General features: G+C 35.7%; 2 protein-coding genes across 5 annotated transcripts; both read left to right on the top strand.

The window, feature by feature from the left end:
• Window positions 1–918: 918 nt before the first annotated feature.
• On the top strand, window positions 919–13,004 carry LOC124306031 (carcinine transporter-like). The gene is made up of 10 exons (XM_046766134.1): window positions 919–1,135; window positions 6,433–6,764; window positions 7,348–7,564; window positions 7,631–7,889; window positions 8,279–8,471; window positions 8,568–8,786; window positions 9,197–9,411; window positions 10,049–10,224; window positions 10,766–10,938; window positions 12,872–13,004. Exons 2-10 carry the CDS (start codon window positions 6,511–6,513, stop codon window positions 12,927–12,929), a joined length of 1,764 nt encoding a protein of 587 aa, XP_046622090.1. The 5' UTR covers window positions 919–1,135; window positions 6,433–6,510; the 3' UTR covers window positions 12,930–13,004.
• Window positions 13,005–16,179: 3,175 nt separating this feature from the next.
• On the top strand, window positions 16,180–25,672 carry LOC124306029 (carcinine transporter-like). Of its 4 annotated transcripts, none has more exons than XM_046766131.1 (10): window positions 16,180–16,891; window positions 18,771–19,044; window positions 19,496–19,712; window positions 19,757–20,030; window positions 20,540–20,732; window positions 20,859–21,074; window positions 21,532–21,746; window positions 22,272–22,447; window positions 23,798–23,970; window positions 25,376–25,672. In XM_046766131.1, the coding sequence occupies exons 2-10, from the start codon at window positions 18,791–18,793 to the stop codon at window positions 25,425–25,427; spliced, it is 1,770 nt and encodes a 589-aa protein (XP_046622087.1). In that variant the 5' UTR covers window positions 16,180–16,891; window positions 18,771–18,790; the 3' UTR covers window positions 25,428–25,672. The 4 variants fall into 4 exon arrangements, with proteins under 4 accessions (XP_046622087.1, XP_046622086.1, XP_046622088.1 ...); XM_046766130.1 differs by having other exon boundaries at window positions 18,627–19,044; window positions 25,376–25,671; XM_046766132.1 differs by having other exon boundaries at window positions 18,627–19,044; window positions 19,772–20,030; window positions 25,376–25,668.
• Window positions 25,673–26,389: the final 717 nt, after the last annotated feature.

Raw genomic sequence — 26,389 nt, 5'->3', positions numbered from 1 at the left:
TTCGACAAACTTAGAGTGAGCGTGGATCCATGCCCACCTTTAAATTTGTATGTTTGCGTAAAAATTTCCATTCTAGCCGCATGAACTTCATTGCTTCTTTTGTTTTTTTGTTTTTTTTTTTTTTTCTTCTTTTCATATAGTTGACAGGCGTAATCCTCCAAGGTGTTGAATGCATCGTTCTTACCAAAAGAACATGCACTGAATTTTGCAACAGCCTCTTGGTACCGTATACAATTTTTTAAATACCGTTAGAGATATCTTTTCCCATCCGATGCAATGCGGAATTGTAGTCACAGCCTGTCATCGCGTGAGAACCGAGCAAAGGTCTGGTAAATGACGGTTTTAATATTCCATAAAGCCGCGAAACGTTGATGTAACGCCGTGAGCATAACACCCGGTAAGCCATTTGGCAGGCAGTTTCGAAACGTTTTTATCGTTTGTAACGTAATAGGTATAATTGAAAATGTAAGAAAACAGTATTTTAGTAATCTCTGTAGGCATACAAAAGCTGTGAAACAATTTGCAAGTCAATTCCTGTGGTATCAGTCGGATGAATTTTATGAAATTTTTGAAAATGCGCTCGGGTCAAACGCAAGACGCACAATGACTGAAAACTGTATTTTTAGTAATACAGCAACAAAATCTATTTCACTTTTAATATCAGACGTATCATGATAACATGATCCAGCTTTTTTTAAATAGCTAGTCGGCTCTAGGGTCATCTAAACTATCGATTCTATATGATTTTATCCTTGGTACGATGACGCGTGGTTTTGGTCGTGGGCTCACGTGCCTCTCGTTTTATTCTGCCATATTCATGCCGTGTGAGTATGCAAGTGTCGTTTGTTTCAGCACTAGTCAATTATACAAACAGAATATATAAGACGCGCTGTTAACTTGACACCCAGATCAGTTAGAAGCAAACTTCGGTTTCGTTCGGCGAGAGAAGACGAAAGGACAATCTTGACAAATCGGACTCGATATTTTTTACATTCGTTCACGATTTCCAAAGAGAATCGATTACATTTACGAAGCTTGCAAGTCGAGAGCTTCCAAAATTCTAACTAATTGTGTTACCAAGTTTTTAAAACCATAAATCGGTAAATCAATTTGCATCGTCCTGCAAATTTCGGAGGTAATTATAGATATTGTTCAAGCATACAATTTTTATTCATGAAAAATCAACGCTACTCAATACGTATACTATACTGTTGTTATCGATAACGCTCTGAATTTTTTTTATTCTATAACGTCCACGGCTTTCTCAGTACAATCTGAGCTTGTGGAACTCCGTTACGGTGACTTTCGTGTTCTCTAAACTAACGAATAAAGTTACATTAAATTTACTTGATTGCGAGGAACTCTGTTCGGTTCCGGATTGGAGGTATGTTAAGTTCGTTGTTTTTGATTCGGATTAGTATAGCTATGTGCTGACTCAGGCGGTTAATTCGTTGCAGCTCTATGCAATTTGGTAAGCAAGTTTTGCCGTCCAGGTTTCAGTGACGCGGGCAATTATGCCGTAGCGCATCGCCAAATTCAAGCTCCGCTACTTTTCCGTATTGGCTAACACGGAGTCAGACTCCAAAGTCGTTCCCGCTTTCTTTTATCTCCTAAGCTGTCAGACACAGGGATGGCACCCGTTGCTGCACTGTGTCACAGAGGCAGGTGGTAAGGCCGTTCCCTATTTCCCTGTGCTACAGTTCTGTGTATTATGTTATTCAAGTGTTCGTCAGCAGCAAACAAGCAGGTATATTGCATTTCTCCAATAAAGCTTCATTATCATCCAAGGTATAATCAATAGAAAATAAAAAAATATTTCCAAACGTGTTACCCCCCAAGCACATGTTCCTACGGTACCCAACTTTGGATCAAAACTTAATGCTCATTATCTCTGCTTCTATCAAAGATTACAAGACAGACAATTGCGTCATGCTTAGGCCATGTTCCTACTGAGATTTATTGGAACCGATCCGTTTATCGACCTATTGCATTTCTTCCACCTACTTCGTCCGATCAACTGTACTTGGAGTTTAATTTTGATATTGCCATCCGGAAGAGGGTCCTTTGTTTTAACCTTCTTTGGCTGTACAATTCGGTCGAGCACGGTGGCGTTGGTCAAGCCATCTGCCGGTGATCCGTCTCACTGCCCGCACCTGTGTCCCAGCATCGTCCATAGGTGAGAAGGCGTCACTGCGATCGTTAGTTCGTGATGTGTCGAAGATCGGTGCGTTGGCCGTTCTGTTAATCTCTACTCAGCCTCGGCCATGGTGTAAGAAAATATTACACCATGGCCTCGGCGTTATGGCCGAACATTTCACAATGTATGTATATAAACAGAAAGATGAAGAGATTAAATTCGAATTCTTATCAAACCTTGAAAAACCTACGCTTCACGCTGTACTTCAATTCATTTTTTACTTTGTACCTGTTTGCGGAAAAATCAAGTTTACTCAATTGGTTGAACGAAAATAGGGTTACCAACTGTAAAATAGTTTTTACCGCAGGCAAATGTATTCGGCTGAATGTAACTTCTCGCGGTTAAAAAACCGAACAATATTCACAGCAAAGAAAAAAAAAATTGGGAAATGATATCATTATAAGGCGCAAATGGAACTTAATTCCATATTCCAATACTTAAGTCAATGATATCTAAGGCACATCGGTGGAATTAAAATTAGTTCTTCACATTACTTGCAGCAATTGATGTGTAATGCAAAGTTGGTGTAGTTTTGAAAACTCTAATCTTCATCATTTCAGTTTGTAATGCTGGGAATTGAGAACAAGCACGTTTATATACGTAGATTTAAAAAAATGCAATTTATGCCCCGGTCGATTATAATAAAGATATTATAATAGAAAAAGAGTTTTCCAAAAATGAAAAGCTGTATAACCTTTTTTTTAATATAATCAACTCAACCGAATAACGGGAAATCATTTTTCAAGTCCTTAATTTCAATTCACTTATAACTTGCTTGAATTGGATTCATTTTTTTCTTTTGACACACCTGCGTTGAATAATTAAAAAATCTTCTCCCATCAAATTTACAAAAAGTGTTCGTTTTTTTCATTTTCATGCAATTCACTTATAGGATATAATCCATAAAAAAATGGTGGTGCCCCATTGCGAATATTCTACGATGATGAATGAAAATATCATTCTTTTCAGGGCTGTTAGTGGTCAAGCCCCCTCCAAGAATATGACGCTAAAATTACCGAAATATGCTTATAATGCGGCTTGAAAATATTCGTAACACAACGATAAAAACGTGATTAATGAATTTTCAACGAAGCATCATGCACGGTGTACAGAAACAAAACTGAATAAAAATTATAGTAAGACGGGTAGAGAAAACGGAAAATGAAATCAAAGCCTAGCAATCTATATATTATGGTGTCCGTTATTTTGGTTATTTTGACATTTTTTTGATTTTCCGCAAAAATATGTCCATATTATAGAAAAAAAAAACCTGTAAATATAAAATTTTTCAGATATTACCACGTGTGCGTGAGCGATTGAAATTTAAAATGTGAAATACATCCAAATTTACGATGTTTTCAATTATTCTTTTTTTTTTTTTTTCTCATCAGCTAAAATGGACCGAAAGAATGAATTTGATGCTTGAGAAAAATCTTTGCACTTCCAACTTAACATTAGAACAGAAGAGAAAATAATACATCATTTTCAAGTTTAACTTAGTATCGTTATCTACGGGATACGTACGCTCATCTCAAATTATTTTGTTCCTGTGTATAGTTGGGAGTATAGACATTGGTCTCAAGCACTAAAATGATTTTTACAGTTCATTTTAGTCTATGAAAACAAATAATTCAAGAACATGTTAGCTTTCAATGAATTATACATTAACAATTTCAATCGGCACTGGCGCGTGTTAATGATATACGAAAATTGTTGTATTTGCGGGAAATTTTCTTTTCGATGATATGAACGTACTGTTGGGGGGACAATTGTGACAAACGGAAGAAGAATTTCACAAAGTATAAGACGGCTAGACTAATATTACCAATCCGACAAAAAGTGGCCGACTAACAGGCCTACTTTTTGATCACAGAAAAGCTCCACTGTTGCATATTGTTAGGGTATAAAAATATTTATCAACGTTGTTGAGGAAGAAAAAATTCCGCTACTGGAAATTAATGAGAAGTATATTTTCTCGAATGAAATTGACCTGTATCGAACTATAGCACGATAAAACTTAATATTTTACGTGTCATGGCGGATTCTCATAAAAGAGTTAGGACGTTATACGTACTACATTTAATAAAATTCACGCGACGTCACGCCATGAGCTTGCAAAATTAGTCTGTCGCTTCAACACTGTGCGGAATGAAATAGATTCGTTCAATTTCACTCTACGATCGTTCGTTTTATTGATATGACTATTTTCATCACACTGGCATCGTTGAATATTTGATTTAATAATATTGCCCCAATATTGATTACGGTCAACAAATGACTACTAAAAAGAAAGAAAATCTGTTTCATTAACTTTGTAGAAAATAATGTTCTGAATAGAATGAACCGTTGTAAAGTAACATCGAACGAATCTGATAGATTTTTAACAACGTCGAAGCAATTTGAAATAAAGCATTGTTATCTGAGATTTTATTGATAATTTAAGGACTGTGTATTTTATGAATAGACCTTCGTAATTTACGAATAGAATGATTTGTATTATTTTGGGCATCACACTTGGGAGACGTAAATTGATGCATCAAAACAATATTTTGTAGTTTCTGTGGCTCGAAGCTGAATCCCGCAGCCTGCGAGGTATCGCTATCACATTCTCTGAAACAGTACAAGCAGGTCAATTGTCGCGATAAATCTCACAAGAGGGTTAAATGAAGCTAACTGCAATTTTCACGTTTCTAAGTGAAGGGATATGTACTAATATATGCGACACGACGCAATGTACGATTGGTTTAGTGAACCAACAAACTAGCCGTTGATACATAATATTGTTTTAAATGAGTCCTGCAAGCTACGTGGGGAATTGCATGTTCTGTTGATATCAAATTTACAGTATTTCCTGTTGTATTATATTCTACAATGCCGTTTTCTATCTGTTAAACAAAGTACCTTGATTAAAATTTTATCCTCTGGACATTAACGTTTAAAATTTTAGCTCATATAAAACAGAGAATCTAGAGTCAGATTGAAATTCAAATGTAGTTAACGTTGAATTTCGTCATTCCTTAGCAATAAAACTGTGATGAAATATGACTGACTGTAGCGGAATCTAATTTGAGTTTACGTGTGGTGACGATATCGTTGATCGATAGTAACCGTAGCTGGTTACCGATTGATGGTAATGGTATACATTTTTCACTATTTACTACTTGCACATTTATAACTGATAGGCAGATCATTGAGATTGGGCAAAGGTGCGATTAAAATAGACTATGATACGAATATGGCGGAGAAACATTTTCTTCGTACGAAGAAGTATCATAAAATTTATCAGTCTGGCAGTACCTTAACAAGGTCTCAACTCATTGTTCTGGCAATATGATTACACAATAGTTGGCATCATTAGCTGCAATTGAAAACAAAAATCAGCCTTGGTAAATGTTTTTTTTTTTTTTTTAACTTTTTTAGTTACTTGCGACACCGACCCCTCCCACCTGCTACAGAGCTCGCCGGCTAGACGCGACTTTATCAGTCAGTGATTATACCACAATATGAGGGCACCGAAAACTTTCTTAATAAAATGATGTGGGTTCAAACGTTGCTGACTCTCCGTCTACAACAAGAAATTAGTAGAACAATCGAATTTGTGTTATCAAGTGGAACTCCGTTTAACAATTCCTTTTTTTTTGTGTATTGATTAGCGATAAATTGATTCGTTAGACTCGTTTCACTTGGTACGTGAAGAATTGAAGAATATTGACGCTTAATTGAAACTTTAATTTCATTTTGATCATTGTCTGCATAAATTCATTTTATCGATCGACTAAAGCAGTCGGTAGTATGTTTTGACACACGAAATTGGATGCAGCCTAATTTCGGGAAATAATTTCAGCTAAATAAATCATCAATATCATTTAAGACAGTTTTGAGTTCATCATTTAATTGATTACTAACATTCTGGATGCGTTATTCCGTGCCTACAAGGTGTACTTTTTGACTGTTTTATTTTCAAAATTTACCTCGAAATGAAGAGGATGAGTCGAAAGATGAGATAAGAAGCGTTGCTGTAATTCATTGTGAACTCGAATCGTTGGTTCAAATCTTTTCTCTTTCAAATCTTTTCCGAAAACTGCCTTGAGTGCAAAAATCCAGGAATAAATGCAGTAAAGTGTTATTATTATTATTTTTTATTTTTGTCATACAAGTATTCAACGTCGTATGCCACGATTAGGAAAATACAACTGCATTTATTTAGAAATCATAGAAAAATCTTCTAATTTCAGACTCGTTTGTGGTAAATGAAAATCAAATATTCTTACTACAAAAACAAATACTGGATAGATTTTAAATAAATCAAGAAAATGGTCGCGACTCCCGAGGAGGCGACAATGATCCAGGGCGGTAAAGTTGAAAGGAGAGTTCAAAACTTCGACGATGTTCTCCCTTATGTCGGAGGTGCTGGATGTTATCAGTGGATTCTATTTTTTCTACTTCTACCGTTTGCCTTTGGCTACGCTTTTCTCTACTTCACTCAATATTTCATCACCCTCACACCAGATCAACATTGGTGCACGGTACCCGAATTGGAAGGATGGAATTTGACCGATCGGGAAAAGTGAGCATTTTCATGAAAAAACGTAACGTAATTTCGAAATTTTTTAAATACTCACTTCGCAGAGAAACTCGCGTAGATTTTGAAAGTATCATCACACATTATGATTGCCGAAAAGGTTTCACACAAATTTTATTACGCTGACCAAATTGGTGACTGATTAGAATTTGTTTTTTTTTTTTTTTTGTTGCAAAATACCGAAGCCTTCTGAGAATTATTTCAGAACCACTGAAAGTGTTTTAATTCGATGAAAATTGAAAATGAATAATGTCATTTATATTTCACGCTTTAGAAACAAAAAAAATTGGTGGCACGTAGAAACTCGATTTTACAGCACAAACCGACGTGTTCATAAAGCAAAAAAATGTCGACGTTCGACAATACTGAAAGTATTGAATTAAGAATGATGTAAATTTTCAAATTATTTCGAGGAATCAATTCACGAGAACATTTAGAATTTGTACCCCCCGATAATTTGAATGAGAATGTTAACCATTCAAACACTAATTGTGATCGAAGTCATGCAAATCTTGACTAACTCCAAAAATGTCTAAATAATTATTGAAGATAATTTTCTCGGTTCTAGAATTGCCTTTTCCATTCCGATTGTCAGCACGACGGTTAATGAATCGGTAAAGGATAGTGTCGAGACTTATTCAAGATGCAACATGTACAATGTAAACTTCACAGAATTACTGAGTAATGGAATCAAGGAGCCGAATCGATCTTGGCCAAAAACCCCGTGCCTCCATGGATGGACATTTAATTTCAGCACCATTCCTTACGCGTCACTTGCAGCAGAGGTAAGCTTCAAGTGCAATTTAATTCCGTAAAGTCAAAATCATGCATGCAGCTTTTTGATTTCACAGCTCGAGTGGGTATGTAACAAAACGTATTACTCTTCGCTGGCTCAATCGACCTTCTACGTTGGCAGTATCATCGGTGGATTCATTTTCGGTTACATAGCCGATAATCATGGACGAATGCCTGCTTTAGTCATCTGCAACATGGTTGGTTGTGCTGCTGCGATTGCCACATCGTTTTGTAACAATTTCTGGTCGTTTTGTCTCTGCCGGTTCCTGGCAGGAACTGCGTTTGACAACTGCTTCAACATGATGTTCATCATTCGTAAGTCATACGAGTAATGACACTCTGTAATAACATATATATGAGCATTGTACAGTGTGAAAAATGATGGTGTTGAAATTAGCTAAGACTTGCTCGTGTGGATTATTAAAAAAACAATATTCTCTAGGTCAAATTGTAAATTCTACATCGGATAGTGTCATATTGACATCAGGAAGTAGGTGTTAGATTGACCTCAGATGGCGTTAGATTGACATCAGAAAGTATAAGGTTGATATCTGCAGATAGTATTAGATTGAAATCAGATAGTGCCAGACTGACATGAGACAGCGTCAGATTGACACCAAATTATAGTCCATAGAAATCAACACAGTATTTTTTTTCCAGTGTAAATTGATTATTGGAAATAGACTGAATGGCATTGTTTACAGTGATCGAGTACGTTGATCTGCAGCATCGAACCTTCATGGCAAACGCATCCTTTGGTCTGTATTTTTCTTGCTCCGCCGGCGTTTTACCGTGGCTTGCATACTACATTGCTGATTGGCGAATTCTCAGTGGGGTTACGGCGATACCATTGATGGCGGCGCTTTTTGCACCCTGGATAGTGCCTGAAAGTGCCAGGTGAGTGCTCGAAGTACGGTCATCTCGAGCATTCCATGTTACAAACGTTGAGAGTAGATTTGTTCGTGATGTTTGCACGAGGTCCATTTCTTCCAGATGGTACATCTCGAGCGGTAAGATTCCGAAAGCTGTGAAGACTTTGAAGAAAATTGCAAAGATCAACGGTAAGACCGTGGACAACGAAATCTACAAGGAATTCGAGGAGAGCTGTAACGAGATCATAAAGAACGACAAGTCACATGACAACTACACTGTTATGGATCTTTTCAAAAAGCCTCGCCTTGCCTTTATCACAGTCATGCTTAACATATACTGGTAAGCCATGGAGAAGTTATGGGAGATGTAGCATCCATCCCCTCCATTTTCAGTTGACTAGCCCAAGTCAACATGATTTTTTTACTTGATTAATGCAACCAAGTTTGATGTCATTTTTTCACCATAACAGTTAAAAAAATCGTTGTTACGTATCAAAAACTTTGTTTTTATGAACAGAAGAGCGGCAAACTTAATCCGACCGTCAGCGATCGTTTCAATACGATAAGTCGAAAGTTTCTACCTATTAGACTGGTCTCTTTTTTAGATATTTACACAAAATCAGCTAACTCAAGTTATTAAGTCGTCAGACATATTCAGTCTGCTACATTTTCACGTTTTCTCTCAATATGTATAACCAAATATTTCATATTAGAAACGTATCAACTCTGCATTTGTTTCTATACATATAGGCTTCTCATTCTTTTCGTGTATGACGGTCATGTTTGGAACATGAAACTGTTGGATCCGGATGTTTTCACGTCGTTCTCCTTGGGTGCTTTGACGGAATTGCCAGCTGCCTTAATACTGGTACTTTACCTCGATAAATGGGGTCGCCGATGGATGAGTTTTCTCTCTATGTTCGTCTGTGCAATATTTTCTTTCATTGCCTTGGCCGTGCCTACAGGTGAGCAAATATTTTATAAAGTATTATAAGTTTATTATAAACGACCATGTACATGCCAGGAAATTCTTTCTGAGAAATCACAGTTTCATTGCAACGCATTAAATTTCAAACTCATCTAGATTTTTATTGAATACACATTGACGGCAAACAATTTTTTATCACTCCCGAAGACTGCGGAAAATGTCCTAAAAAATACACCTAAGCCGATCCGTTCTCAAGAAATCAAAATGCATAAGTCACACGAATAAATTTGATCTGACGCAGCCAAAAAAAAATATAAAATCATATAATAAAAAAATAGTCAACCTCTATTGTGCGAACAGAAGAGTTTTCTGAAGTGACTAAAATTCAGTGAATTATTTAACGCGTCGTAAAGTTTTCTCAGTAGACTTTTCAGTTTATACGTTATTTCTGACGGGTACTCGAGGGAAACAAAAAGTTATTTGCTCAAATGATAGAGAAATCTATGCCACGAGGTACAAATTTTTAACGGTGTTTGTAAAGAAATAAAAAGATGCTCACATTGACATGAATTTTTGCGAATTTTAAGGTGTTTCCCTCCCGTTAAAGTTTTTAGCATTTTAATTGGGCATCGCTAAGATAATATTTATTTACGCTCTTCCTAGTTTTATTTTAGGTGCTACCGCAGTTGCAATGGGAATAATTGCGCGCTTTGGGGTGAACTTAGCTGGGAATATTGGATTTCAGTATGCCGCAGAAATGTTGCCCACGGTTGTCAGGGCGCAGGGTGTATCCCTGATTCACACTCTCGGATACATTGCCCATATTATCGGACCTTACATCGTTTATTTGGTAAGTTTCTCTACCTACAAATAACATAAGTTTTACGATTTGTTGAAGCCAATAGCTCAGTATGATCCAGAAACATTCAAATATTTCATTCTTTCGCAAAGCTCGGTGGCAAGAGGTACAACACTTTTAACGACATCTCTCAAAAAATGATATGTGCAAAAATCAGAAGTTTTTCATGTAACTTTTGATGAAATTTGAATTTGCTCTCATGTATAGTAATGAGTAACAGGAAACTTCAAAAGGGGAAGAATAAGAATTTTTGTGACACAGCGAATCAAGTTATAATTCAAATTCTGCTATTTTTATGGCTGAGGTTTGTTCTCTGCAATCAGAAAAGAATTTTCAAAACATATCTTACGACGAATAAGAGAGAGGAGAGACAACATAAAAAGATGAATCATGCTTTAATAACGATCCTGTTTATTTTTTGATTCATGCGTTCACTTAGGTCCTTCTACAATTTTCAATTATTTTGCAGCTATGGATGTAGCTACTTCCAATTATAGTTTCATTGATCTATCATCTTATCATCATTTTTCAGGATGACGTATCTCCGTACCTACCATTGACGGTACTTGGACTGCTTTCCCTTGTTGTGGCTGTGCAATCTTTATTTCTGCCCGAAACGTTGGGCCAAGATTTACCGCAGACGTTGCAGGATGGAAATGACTTCGGTATTGAACAGAACTTTTGGTGGATGCCATGCATATCAAGGTGAGAAACGAGAACATATTCGCATTATTGGTAATAATAAATGCCAGAAACCAATGATTGATAGTAGACTGGCATGTATCGTCTTAATTGAAGAATCAGTCACTTGGTGTGATCCTCACGCTGTAATAAAATGGACAAATTCAAGTCTTGCTTTTTTTACAGTCGATTTTGAAAACCATATTGAATTAGATTATCTACCGATCCCTTTGTGATTTCCAAATGCTTACAACTACGCTCTCAAATCACTCTAAGGACTAGTGAAGCTGGAAACGCAACCTATAACACCAAAACTTATAAGCATTACATTATTTTGGCGTTCTAACTGAAAATTTAACCGCGGAAACAATTAAGGGTCTCCTCGTTTTAGGCCGATAAAGGTCCAACTTTGAAACGCTGTAACTTAGCGTAAATTACGAGTAGAAAGTTGAATGGGAAACGATTTTGAAGCTGATAACCTTGACTTCAAGCTCAATTTTTCAGATACAGTCTCTACATGTTTTTTCTCAAGTAATCGTATCTCTGAGACACTTGTGTCAAATTTGTAAAGTGAACATTTGACGTCACGTGGCCATACGTGATGAACGGAATATTATTTTTGATTTTCAAGACAGACGTTTTGCAGCTTGGAGTTTTCCGTTGAAAATGGTTATTTCAAATTTTGTCTACGACATTTTTTCACCTGATTATCCAGTATCAAATGAAATAGGGTCTCAACAACTTTTATCCTACGTAACAAATGGAAAAACCTTGAATAAATGCTGATGCCGAAGGTAAGCGTACAATCTCCGTTCTACGTTTGAATTCCAGTATCTTTGGTGTTGAAGAACATAAGAAAAGTTTAAAAAATAGGGTTTTGAAGAGAAACCTTTATTCTATGAGATGCTGTGACAGAAAGCATGATCGTGATTTTTACTGAAGTTGTGTACCGATAAAGTGTAAATTTTGATCACCATATTTTAAGGGCCATCTTTCGAAATTTGTGGAATTTTTCATTGACGTCAAAGATAATTTACGATCCAAGATTCGAAAAGGCAGCATTCAAATTTTTAACCTTTGTTTAAAAAAATGTTGTACATTGGTTTTTTCGCCTGTTACGTAGGATCAAAGTTTTTCGGATACTGTGTCTTTTGATAATGAACAACTTAACGAGGAAAAATCACAGACAACATTTGAAAAGACCATTTTGAACGTAACACTCCCAAGCTGTTACTGGGTAAATCAGCTGCTCCGATTCCCGCGTAGCGACCTGCCGCGCCGGGTGTTAATTGCCGAATGATCTCGCGCGCTGAGCGCTCCGATTTTCAGTTTGATCGCTTCGATTGCCGGTGGCGCCCTCTGCGAGCGGAACAGATTTGTCGCGCGGTTACCACATTTCGGTAGCGTATATATGTATGTATGTACACACGTAGTTTTATTCTTTCGGCGTATCCATCGAGGCAATCCCAAACGACGCGGGCATCTTTGCGTTCTGTCTTTCAGAACAGCCCATTGCGCATTGCGTTCATTCCTTGTACCGTGCCTTGGAATTCAGTCACCCCTCAGGGCACTACCCCCGCCATCTCGGGGGTTCGTTCTCATCATTTTCCGGGTTGTCTGGATCCATAATTGACTCGTAGATATAATTGTTACGTCCCACGGCCCAGGTCACGATACAGTCGACAACACAAGCTACAAAATGGCTATCATGAAAAACTTAAATGCAATTTTGTACATACAATTTACGCAAAAATGCAACGTTTCGAAGTTGGTTAATTTTTTACACGTGTGTCGTTCAAACAGTTAATTGAAAACGTAAATGTTAGCATTTCAAAATCACAAAAGAATCGGTAGATATTCTAATTCAAATGTTTTTTGAAATAAACAAATACAAAATGAAGAAATTAATTCACACAGCTGATCATTTTTCCACAAAAATTTACTTAAAATATTGCAGCACTTCCGAAAGGAAGAAAAAATTCCGGAAACTGTCACCTACAAATGTGCTACCGTAACGGATCAGCAGCCTCGACCGGTTGGATCGAAAGAATTATAACAGTATGCAAAGCCAAAGCGTTATAAAATGTAAATAAAAATCTTTTATTGCGCTTAGCAAACCCAATAGTTTGGAGAGTAATCACAAGTATCGACTAATTATTGGGATTTCCATAAAGAACAAACAACCCTGAGAAAAAAAATTTGATATACGTATACACTTTTTGGTACGATTTTGATTAAATTTTATCTTCATGGATCTAAATTTTGAAGAATCATACATCTGCCGAGATTTCCATAGATATAAATAGATTTACGTACACTTGAGTTCGTCTGATATTGCGAATGAATACTTATGCCTCTTAGATCTCCGTATATCTACTTAAATCTCGGTAGATTTACTTAAACCGGAATTGACCACATTGAATTAGAACTTTGTCCTGATTAGATCTAAGTAAATCTGATTTGATTTATGTAGATCTTTTCAGACCTGGTTGTACATCTGAATATAAGTTCGAACCTGAACAGACCAACCAGTACCTACTCAATTTTATTTTAAGTACTATCTAACCAGTTGTACTAGGTATAAGCTAAACATGATACGCATTGCAAAGATCGCCGTGGCTCAAATGGTAGAATACAAGTCACTGAAATATAATAATACTGGAACGCTCACCGCATGGCTCGATATACGGCTGGCTTTCCAGCGAGAGAGAGATAGCTCCGAAGTGAAGTGCTGTCTCTCTTGCACCAGTAAAGTCTTCCAAAAAGCTTGTAGACCGAAGATCAGTGTCCCTTTCACATGTGTTTTCTTTTGTAAATCAGTGATGTTACATTTTTGCTTAGACTGTTCCACGCATGCGCAGAAAAGGTTTCTCTCTGCTCCAAGCCCCTTCCTATATGTATAACGCAGCGTGACCGTCTTACAGCCTTTGTTTCTCAATTTGTGCACCAAAGACCGGAGCGCTGCAATCTCCGAGGCCGGTGTGCAACAAAGGAAGGAATATAGGGCAGCCGTCTTTTTCTCCGTGCGCTTGCGTGCTAAGTAGGCCTCTCCTTCACTAGCGCTAGCGGCGAAAATTCACAACATCGGCTTCATTTTCGAGCACGGTTTTACAACCGGAGTCCCCAGACCTGTGTATACGACCGTGCCTCCGAGCTATCTCTCTTTCCGGAACTCCCGTCACCGCTGTGAGCGTTTCAGTATTATTATATTATATTATACAAGTGTCAATTTTAATTTTGACGCCGGTAGTTATGTGTAAAACTACATCGATTAACATTAGATCTAACGCAGATTTCATTAGATCTAGGGAAATCTAACTATATGCACATAGATCTATCTCAAAATCTGAATCTACGTAAATATTCCGTGTTAGATCTACGTAGATATAAAATATTTTTGCCCGGAAATCGAATTATTTTGTTTTTCATGCCATATTATTATATCTATGTGAACCACATCACGGAATGTCTTGCGGGTTTAATTTATTAATCAAAACTATTATTCAATTTAGGTATAAAAAATATCAGCACCAGCTGAAACGTGTTTAAAACAAACTTTGAGTAAGAAACAACTTCTGCGAATTTACTATGGACTGTCCAATAGTCTGGCGACTTATGGAGTTATTGGCTTGGGTAGTCATTATGATACGACATATGATCCTCTACGCAGACTTTAGAACAGAATCTTCAAGATAATTGCAGTTGATGTGAACAAATCGAATAAACCAATAGATATTAAAAAATATTTTACATCTACAACGTATCAGTATGAGCAACTCAAAAATGCATATTATACGAATTCAAAGAACATAAGAAACAAAAATATTCAACATTCGAAACGTAAATTAGCAATTGGTCAAAGAAGTTATACCTACTACGCAATAAATTTTTACAATGGTCTACCTAATGATGGGTATGTTCTAAATGTTAGTAAGGAAACAGAAAAAGAAATTGAAGGGCGATATTCGTAAATTTATTGCTAAGTGAACATTTCAGTCTATTATTGTGTTATATAAAATTCTTATTTTGTTAAATAATTTTATGTAGGGGAAGGGGGGGTAAAACGGGGTAGGCGGGCAAAATGGGGTACCCCAAGAATTTCGTAAAAATTTTTTTTTTTTTGAAAAAATTTCGTAAATGGTCAAAAATGACGTCTAGCATCATTTTACACTATTAAAAGCTAAAAAAAAAACATTTGTATACTTTTTGCGAAAAAATACAAATAAAAGATATGGAAATAACAAGAAAAAACTGTTTTAAAATTATGTTGAGAGTAAATTTTATTACTAACTTTAATTTAAAAAGTAATTATTACACATATTTTATTTACGTAAAAAAAAAAAAAAAAAATAACTTTTTTTAGGGGTACCCCATTTTGCCCGCGAAAATAAAAAATTTTTTCTTACTGGAAATTGAGAATTGACATTATTTACGTTGTTTGCAACTGAAAAAAAGAAAATTTAACATATTTACGTTCGGAAAATTGTAGTATTTCCTTAAGTACCCCGTTTTGCCCCCCCCCCTTCCCCTAATTGTAAATGAGTTGTTGATTGTTTTTTGAAACTATTTCAGAAGTATAGCTTTCTACTTTGTCTATTTCGTATCTTCATTTCTCATTTTATGTTTGTTATTACTTATAACACCCATTATTTTTATTTTTTCAATTTTGTGGGACTAATCTATGTACGGGCACGTATATGCCTCTAATAGATTCTTATGCACGGGTCCTTTACAAATAAATAAATCAGTTTAAAAAAAAAAAAAATGGGTGCGTGTACTTATGTACGCGCGTGAGAAGTTATACTTCTTTGGCATCATTAAAAAACAATAAAACAAATAACGGATGTCTTACATTATATTTGAATAATCTATTAAATTTTTGTCACGAACTTTTTATTAAATGTTCTATTAAATTTATTTCTTTATTTTGTAAATATTAAAAAACCAATAATAAATATTCAACATTGATAATTTAATAATATCTAGTATTAATTATATTAAATAATGATATTTTAATTTATATCAATAAATAATACATACGGATAACTAACCTCAATTATATTGGAGCACTTGAAAAAGTATTTTAGCACAATTTTTTCACTAATATTCACAAATTTTTCGAGACTTAATGAATTCGGTTGAGTGGGCAACTTCATCCTGTTAATTTTGTGTTACAATTTTGTGTTACAGTGATGCGCGCGCATCTTGAAATTTCACTCTCATCAGTTTTTCATAACGCGCCTAAAGAAGTATAACTTCAAAAAATTATATCCAAAGTGGATGAAAACAGATTTTGTGCAGTACCTAAATACGGTACAACCGATGTTCATCAACAATTGGAATCGGGTGTTATAACTATGCTATAATATAAGATTTCTAGACAATTTGCCTGGATCTGGTAAAGTAGGAAAATGGATCCGAAAACATAAAAATTTGCTCAAAATGCCAGAGTTTGATCATTTTTCGTATACTAATTATAAAGCCTTTCCTCAAATTATTGACACCTTAGCTTGTGATATTTTTTTCTCATTTCTTAACTTTTGATTCAGACGGTACAGCCCATTCATACCCAATACTTCATGCATTTGTAGAGATGCGACCCAGGATGACTTGCGCTTAGCACAATCTTAATTCTGAACTTCATAGCGCGGTCCAGCATTTTAATTAAAATAGTCACGTGGTTCACACACGTAATATTACAGCAGTAACTTGAACACAGAATAAAAGGCGCCGCCGGCTCAAGACCCGGATCAGTTGACAGTCAGCTTGAATCAGTCAAGTGTGAGATACCAAAGAGACAAAACAACTCAAACATCACACTTACGTCATCTGCTCATAATATTTGTACGCTCTGAACCGGAGAATCGAAGATTTTGATGGAGTCTGCAAGCTTAACTTTGTCTATTGTAACTTCTGTTAAAAAAACATTTGTCATCACGAATGATCGGAAGATCCTCATCAATCCATATATATTAAGGTGATTATGATAACTATTTACTCCCATATTGGGCAAATCGTTGTGATATTTAAATCACCGTTGCACAACTTGAGTATTACAAAAATAAAATTTCACCGTAATCCCTCGTTCCACTTGACTGGGAACCTTATTCAAAATCCAACAATTATAGAACTCATTCGATAATAATCATAAAATCTCGTAGTATTTAAATTTTCGCGCATGTTATAACTTTTGTACCATAGAATTTTCGTATTAAATAAAACGGACAGCTGAAGAGTGAAAATATAGGAAATAAAGATCGAAATCTAAATATTATTTCTCAGTATCGCCTAATCGAAATTTTATTGGTCATAAATTGTCGAATGCTTGAAAAAAAAAATCTATGCGGCTACTTTAAATACCGGTATAGCAGCCCCAAAAAAAGGATGGAATCGGTCGTTTTCTGATGGCGTTCGAGACAACGGCCAATAGATTATGGATAATAATGAAATCTGAATATTACCGACTTAATATTCGTATAATATCCAACAGCAACTGGATTTATCCGCATATTTTACTTGGGCATCAGTGATTACGACCGAACCTTAATTTTTTCAAATTAATCTCCCAGCATTGGGACATCGCTATAAGATTTTTTCTTAATTGATACAATTCAGTCAATTGCTGAGAAATGTCACACGACAAGGTTAAACGAAGTCAAGTGCGATTTTCGCGATGTAGACAATTAGCGCAATTTCAAACGCCGGTATCATTATTGGTTTTGTGAAAAGCCAACTCAAAGTTGAAACAACACAAATAAGCTGTATAAACCGCTGATTGTAAAAGTATTAGTCAATTTCGGCCATTTTATCCTTAACAACGAATAAAGGCTCCGAAGGATTATCACTGCATTTACTGGAAAGTTTATGCAAACGTCACGATTTTGCATGTGCAAATGATGACACAAATCCACTGTGACTATAAAAAAAATCCGGTTATTTGAAAAATGTGATGAAATAAAAATTATTTTTCACAGTTTCTAATCGCAAAAAACTTTTACTCGCGAATCAGTAATAAACTCAAAACGCAAGTCGTTCGAATTGGAGGCATACTTTACGGATAGAATTGCGAATTCTACGGTTTTTATGAATAGGTCTGGGCTCAAATATATTATCTTGGTCACCAAGTGCTAATATACACAGCTTATCAGTTGCGCGGTATACGTTCTTTAATACTGGAATAAAACCAGATCATTCCTTTATAATTCTACCGTCATAATAGTACAGTGATTTCATACATCCAAAATAAAAAAATATTATACAACTGCAGATAAATTCAGCAATTTAATTGGCGCAATTTTTGCGTTCTCAGTCGTAGAAAAAACACCAAGTTTCTTTTAACTAAAACTAATCAACCGATTTAGCAGATCTAGACGATGGAATTGTGAAAACCATAATGATGGATAGGCAGTTGGACTGAAAATCAAATAGTAGTTCAATTTTCACGTAAATTACTTTGGAAGTGTTTTTTTTTTTTTTTTCTTGCTACTTAATTTCTTAACTTCTAGTTGCTGAATTTTACTGCGAAGATAATTTCAGCATCAAATGATCTTCACCTGGATCTTTTATTCAATAATTGAATGTACCAGTAAACTTTCGTTTTGACGCACAAAACGTGAAGTTATTGAATTTAGAAATTTTTTCCATATGATTTCAAACTCCGCATAAATGATAAACACGCTTTACAATTTTTTTTTTTTTTTTTTTAATTTCAGTCTTTCCGTACCGATAACAACAAGAGTATTTTGACGACAAATAAAATCAAATATTCGATATAGCGAAAGGAATTCAATCATAGTACGTGAAATAAAACCTTACAAATTGCGCACGTCGCGAATTGAGCACTGCACAAATTTTAGGAACAATTGATGATAATAAGATGTCGACTGCTGGAAATGCGACGACGACTATGGAAGGCGGCGAGGTGGTAAAAAAAATTGAAAACTTCGATGATATCCTTCCTCATGTCGGAGGCGCTGGATGTTATCAGTGGATTTTGTTTTTTTTGCTTCTGCCGTTTGCCTTCGTCTACGCGTTTCTCTACTTCGCTCAATTTTTTATCACTCTAACGCCCGAAGAACATTGGTGCACCGTGCCTGAGTTGAACGGATGGAATCTCACCGATGAGCAAAAGTAAGTACCTAATTATTACTCTGATTGTGAGAAATATGTCGTCGAGAATTCCTGATTTTCGTTTGTAGTGGTCGCGGATTCCTTTTTTTATTTTTTTGTAGAAAATCTTTTTTATAAAAAAAAAAAAAAAAAACTCAACTTCGATACAGTACAAATTTTTTTTATGATACACATCCTGCTAGATTATAATTCTCAAGTTTTTCATATTTTAGTTAATTTATATTTCTCATACTACAGATTCAATCACATCTCAAATAGTTGAAACAATTGTCTATCGAATTTCGATCCTTATTTTTCGACTAGAATACTTGAATACGAGAACAAAAATATCGATCACAACAATGTATCAGAAATTGTCAAATACTTCATATAATTATCAGATCTGCGTGATTGAATTCACTGGATTTCGAATAGGAATTTTTGATATCAAGCGTAATTTACTCTGTCCCAGAATCGCCCTTTCCATACCAATTAGTGACGCCACAGGGTATAAATCTGCAGATGATAATTCGCTTTCTTATTCGAGATGTGAAATGTACGATGTGAACTTCACAGAATCATTGATTAACGGAAATTACGATCCTGATCCATCTTGGCCAAAAACGCCATGTCGCCACGGGTGGACTTTCAATCATAGCGATATTCCTTACGTTTCAATTGCTGCAGAGGTAATTTTCAAGCACAGACTTATGAAAACAGCAGCGACGATTAGATTTTTCAATTTCAGCTCGAGTGGGTTTGCGGAAAATCTTATTACTCCTCGCTGTCACAATCGATCTTTTACATCGGCAGTATAATCGGTGGTTTTGTCTTCAGTTTCATAGCCGATAATTACGGTCGATTGCCTGCTTTAGTCGCCTGCAATGCCGTTGGATTTTTTTCCTCGATTGGAACGGCGTTTTCCGACAGCTTCTGGTCGTTTTGTCTCTGCAGATTCATCGCTGGAACAGCGTTTGACAACTGCTTCAACATTATTTTCATCATTTGTAAGTGACGATCGTATTACAAGTTCAGTGTTGATCAATACAGCGAGTTTAGTATTATTATATGATTATTCGGGTCAAAAACAATTTATCATGAAATTATTTCCATCAAAGATAAGATTATCCGTCTTTTCATTCGGACTATCGAAAAGATAATAATCAAAAATTGAGATTCTCAACACGTTGAATTATAAAAATTGTTTGTTTCACTGCAATATTTTTATGCGGTTGGAAGAAAAAATATGTAATTTCAGCGTACCATTTTTTTTTTATTCGCGCAACGAAAGATTTTGCGGCATGTGATTTAGTGATACAATGGCGTTGCCTATGTTCCAGTAAGCAGTTTATTTTGTTTTCACAAGGTAAAAAAAATTAACTTATCTCTGTGAGACAAAAGATGAGGTGAATCTGTCCATGATAATTATCTTGGATGAAATTATCCAGATAACATTCAAAGCTGATTACAATTTAGCTCACCCTGTTAGAATCAACTTCGTGACATTTTTTCACAGTGATCGAATACGTTGGTCCACAGCATCGAACCTTCATGGCAAACATGTCTTTTGGCATTTATTTTTCCGGTTCTGCGAGCCTTTTGCCATGGCTTGCATATTACATCGCTGATTGGCGAATCCTGTGCGGAGTCACAGCTGTGCCGATGATATCGGCATTTTTTGCACCCTGGATAGTGCCTGAAAGTGCCAGGTAAGTTCTTCCAATGCGTTGACCTTATTCTGGAGTAGTCAATACGTGTTAAACAATCGACAATAGGTGTAAACTGGAAGAAGTTTGGTTTGCTTGTGATTGTTTCATCGTTTCCATTTTTCCCAGATGGTACATATCAAGTGGAAATATTCCAAAAGCGGTAGAGACGTTGAAGAACATCGCGAAAGTGAACGGGAAAACTGTGGAAAAGGAAATTTTCGTGGAATTTGAAGAAAGCTGTAATAAAATGATAAAGAACGAGAAATTACACAACTACACTGTTCTGGACCTCTTTAAGAAAATACGCCTCGCTTACATCACTGTCATGCTGAACATATACTGGTGAGAAAACACTTCGAATGTGCTCGAATTAGTTCAATATTAGTTCAGAAAATTTTCACCCAAAATGTTACGATAACATTGCTGCAATATATCTGTATTGCAATTGCAGTTGCGAAATTTCCGAAATATTGGAGTAATTTTTAAATATTCTTCTTTCTATATAAACATGTATAATACAGTAATATTGCAATTATATTGGAAATTTATGTTAATACATATTTAATTGTCTTCATCTTGGTATTCTAAACACCTTTTCAACACCTTTGCGTACCAAACTCGGAACAGGATATCATTTTTTGGGAATATCTCCGAAATATGGAGGATATTCAAGGTAACAAATACCTCTGTTGTTTTGATGGCTATTTTCACGCGCAGTGACCTGTAGAAAAATCGCTCATCCTAAGATTGGAGTGAAATATTTTCGCCACAAACATTCGAAAAGAGCATTTGTTCCCAGGCTTATTATTCTTATCGTGTACGATGGTCACGTATGGAATATGAAGTCGTTGGATCCGGATGTTTTCACATCGTTCTCTTTGGGTGCTCTGACGGAATTTCCGGCTGCTATTTTCCTGACACTTTACCTTGACAAATGGGGTCGCCGATGGATGAGTTTTATTTCGATGATGATCTGTGGGGTTTTTTCTTTCATCACCTTAGCTATGCCCCCAGGTAAACAATAAATAAAACAGCATGTAGATAATTACCTGCTTGCAGCATGTCCGTTTGCAATAATAGATACAATACACATAAACATAGCGTCAAAGAGCTTTATTCCAAACGATTTCATTGACTTACTCGAAATTTTTCTCTGACACGCGGTTAAACACTTTGAAAAACACTGCTAGATTAAAATACAAACCATGTTTACGTAAGTCAAACAAAAAAAAAAAATAATTTTAATACTAATATTTCGTATTGCTAGTTGATCCGATACCAAATCTATGCCATAGCATCTAAATTTCAGGTACCTGGTGGTAGTAAATTATATGCAACACTGACTGGGTGATCGTAGCTGTAATTATAAAAACAGTTTTTAATCGTATATGTATCACCTTACATTTATTTAATGTCACAAATTAAAAGTCGATCTGTTCGCACTATGCTTTCTGTATCTTGATATTCGTTAAATTAACCTGCAACGATCAGCTGATAGCTCACTTTGACGCCATATGTTTGTATCGTGTGTTGTTTCAGGTGCTGCTACGGTTACAATGGGAATTATTGCACGCTTCGGGGTCAACATAGCTGGTAATATCGGATTCCAGTATGCTGCAGAAATGTTGCCAACCGTCGTTAGGGCGCAGGGTGTATCCCTGATCCACACTCTCGGATACATTGCTCATATCATCGGACCCTACGTCGTTTATTTGGTACGTTTCGGCAATCAGAATCTGCTTAAATTTTGCAAATTTCAGAGAAACAGAAGTGAACGTAAAATGAATCCACATAAAATTTTAATGACCCTATTTTGACGAATAAGACGGTATAAATTCGACCAAGAAAGTGGCTAGAAAATTAGCATCCTACACAGAAATTGTAATTTCGGAACGCAACAATTATGTGTATGCCCACATGGAACATTTACCTCTAGTGGACGTACCACGGATATGCAATATATCTATTAGACATCCATTTCAACCGAAATGACTTACGATAGAGCTCTATTAGGGATCCAAATGTCCGCTTGTTACACATCGAGTAGAACTCTACTAGATATCCTTACAGATCTCCATTAGAGATATCATTTTGTGGAGAAAAAATGTGGACGTAGTTTCTATCCATTATTCATGTGCATTGTGCACCTCTATTTTGCCCACACCGAACATTTACCCCTGATGGACGTATCGTGAAAAGTATCAGAAACTATCATGTCCAAATCTTACTTTGGCAATATAACTATATACGCATTCAAAACCGACCAAGTGCGTTATACATACCGGATGAAATTCGGAGTAAAAAAACGGCTAAATTGCTAACGGTTTGTATAATTTGGATCCCTCTTTTGAAAGAGGAGACCGAGGAGAGGGACTATTCACCGCATGGATACTCACAGCATCCAATGGATATCTATCGCAAGTTTTAATTGTCCGTGTAGTGGATTTCTGTAGATGCCTATTAGAAATCCACCATGAATATGGATCTTTTATGTTACTGTGTATGGACATCTAACAGATTGAGTGTTCCGTGTGGCCGATAATTTCTCAGAATGATAATTATATAGTTTTACGAGGAGGAAATGGTGAAATATGGAAAATTCTAAATCCAAGTGCGCACGCGCAAGCTTTGTTGTCTCTTCGTGCAGGCTGGACACCTTAAGCTTTAAATGTCAAACACAACTTGTGGAGGTTATATAGGTAATGCGTATTTTTGGGGTTTAAGCAGATGTCGAATAGTCTATGCGATCATTCAGAAATGCTTGGCAAATTTATATTGTTGACTGATTAATCGCTGCTATGAGTCATATAACAACACAATTTGAATTCGCTACTTGAAGCCGGAGAGTTTGACATCTTATGACCCGTTGCGCGTCAAGATGGCTCCCCTGCTTTGCAGACGAAAATATCGCCATGGTACGATTTCGCCGCCCAATAGAGTCCAATCATTTTGCACATGCGCAAACGTACATTCGGTCTATTAAGTTTCACAATATCCTCTATGTTCGCCATTTTCACTTCAAATTGGAACCGAAAAGTAATATTTTTTGACTCATTGTTTTTCAGTCAGACGTATCTCCATCTCTACCACTGACAGTACTTGGATTACTTTCCGTTACTGTAGCCATACAGTCTTTATTCATGCCTGAAACCTTGGGCCAGGATTTACCGCAAACTTTGCAGGATGGAAATGACTTTGGTAGGGAACAGAGTTTTTGGTGGATACCATGCATATCCAGGTAAGAATCGAGAGTATATAATAATTTCAACGCCTAACTACGAATTTGATTTTACGATTAAGTAGAGAAATTCAGACACTTTCGTTCTGAGATAGAATTAAAGTAGATTACCGTACTTTTTCGTGAAAAATAGTACTTATGCGTAGATTATCGTCATATTTTACAGATAATTATAGAATAGCTCGTATTTACGCGACCGTTTTTCTCATATCAAATGCTGATGTGGATATAATTTGCTGCAGAATATCGCGAAATTCCTGTTTTAGAAAAATGACAAATGTTAGTTTTTTCACAAGTTTTACCTATCGAGATTGGGCGAGTTCCACAAAATACGACAGATTCTCTAAATCCGTAAAGATCATACTCAAATCTGCTAGGTACTTAATTTGTCTGCCATAAGTTTTCCTAGTGAGAGAGATACGATAATTAGAGGTGGTTTAAAAATTCGTGAAGTTCATAAAAAGTTGTACTTTTTCACGAAATTTTAGGAATGTTGCAAGAAAAAAAACTCGAATCGTCTGGGTCCAAAATGGTAATTATCTTTCGCAGCAAATTGTGAATTTTTATAATTTTTCATAGAAACTGGTAGTTTCTTACGAAATTTCACGAGTTTCTACGGAAAAAAACTCCTTTTGTTTGTGTTAAGTACTGTAATTATTTTCTACAGAAAATTGTAGATTTTTTAAATTTACATAAGAATTTGTAATTTTCCATGCAAAATACTACGATTTTCGACGGTTTTTCACAATGTTCCACGGTTTGGGCAATTTTCTAAGATTTTCAAAGATTTCCTGCAATTTTTAACGAACTGCACTTTAATGTAATTTGGCGTAGAAATTATTTTCGCCAAGGTATCCACGTTGCCAATGCTTAATGATAGATGAATACAAAATAAACCAAAACCAACGCTATTTTATACTTATCTCAACAAGTTCAGAGAAAATCCCTCACTCCCCTCTCTTTTTTTCATTTACGGCCCACAAAGTTCTCAAGATACAGTCGTGTTCCATCGAAGTTGAAATACTCGATAATATGTCGTTTACAGACGTTTTCGGTACCGTTTCGAAAAATCTATCATCAAATATTACAGTCCAGATGTCTAATGTTTCTATATTATCTATGTATTACAACAATCTTACAGGTTCTATATTTATATTTTAATAATACATCGAACTTACAATCCTGTAGTCAAAAATCAGTGAATGCAAAAATATTATAAACCGCGCAATTGGATTTCAAACATCAAACCAGAGCTGAAAGCGCTGAAATTAGTTAAATTAACAGTATTAAACTTACTTACTTACTTTGTACACTCTATGGGCCTTTATTAATTGCTAAACACGTAAGAGTCCATTGATTGCAATGTTTTAAATCCTCTTAGTCAAATCGTGTTGAAAACTTACAGCTCTCACGAGAAGAAGGAGAAATTCAGAAAGCCGGTGACAAGTGCTCAATAGAGGATCAGCTACAGCGGGTTAGACCAAGAATAACATCTCCAATACTGATAAATAATTGCCAGCTATATTATACACTGAACAGATCCAACAATTGTAGAACAAAATTCATATTAGATTACAACATATCTTCAGATATTTGTAAAATAGAACACATCGTAATCAACGGTTTGGCAAACGAAATCAATTTTCTTGGCCATAGTTATACCTATAATAGCTTAGCACATACTTAAGCAAATAGCCGTGTAATTATAATCTGTGAAAATAAAAGTCAAATATACTATAACCTTTTCTCAAGTTGAGTAATTAGCAAGTAATATCTCAAGCGTTTTTATACTTGTACGTTCAATTCATTTCAAGTGGAATGTATTCAAGTGGAATACATTTATGGACCTTAATTGTTAAATTAAATCATAAAGAAATTGTTTATTGCTCTAATTACATTGCACTCGTGTAATAGTTTTGTGTAACGACTCCTCGATTCACTCTTCATACCGAGGCGCGCGATAAGAAGTTCCTTCAACAACTTCGTGAAACCGTCTATCAACCGAAAGGATAATGTATCGAATGTTGCGAGAAGATTTCAGTTAATTCTACCACAGGATTTTCGAGAGGTTTTGCAAATTTGTACACATAATGCGTAAGAGATGGTAATGAAAAGTAGTATTGAATAAATTACGTACGGGTACCAAAAATTTATGTGTATTCGAATCAGCGTCCTAATCAGGCATTTTAATTCATGCGTCAATTCTAGGAATAAAAACAAACAGTTCTTTGAAATTCAAACTGGTTGTGTTCGACTCGTTCAACTGAAGTTATTTAACGTAGACTTAAAGTATACTCACCATCTTTCCGTTTCACAGTGGTCCAGATCGCGAAAAAACTGGCGAGAAATGGAAGTTACTGTTTAATCTCAACGGAATTTGGCATTCGGTGATTTTTGGGGTCGCTGATTACGAATCTAA

This window comes from Neodiprion virginianus, chromosome 5 (genome assembly GCF_021901495.1).
Source record: "Neodiprion virginianus isolate iyNeoVirg1 chromosome 5, iyNeoVirg1.1, whole genome shotgun sequence".
Classification (NCBI taxonomy): Eukaryota; Metazoa; Arthropoda; class Insecta; order Hymenoptera; family Diprionidae; genus Neodiprion; species Neodiprion virginianus.
This window is presented reverse-complemented; position numbering and strand designations above follow the sequence as displayed.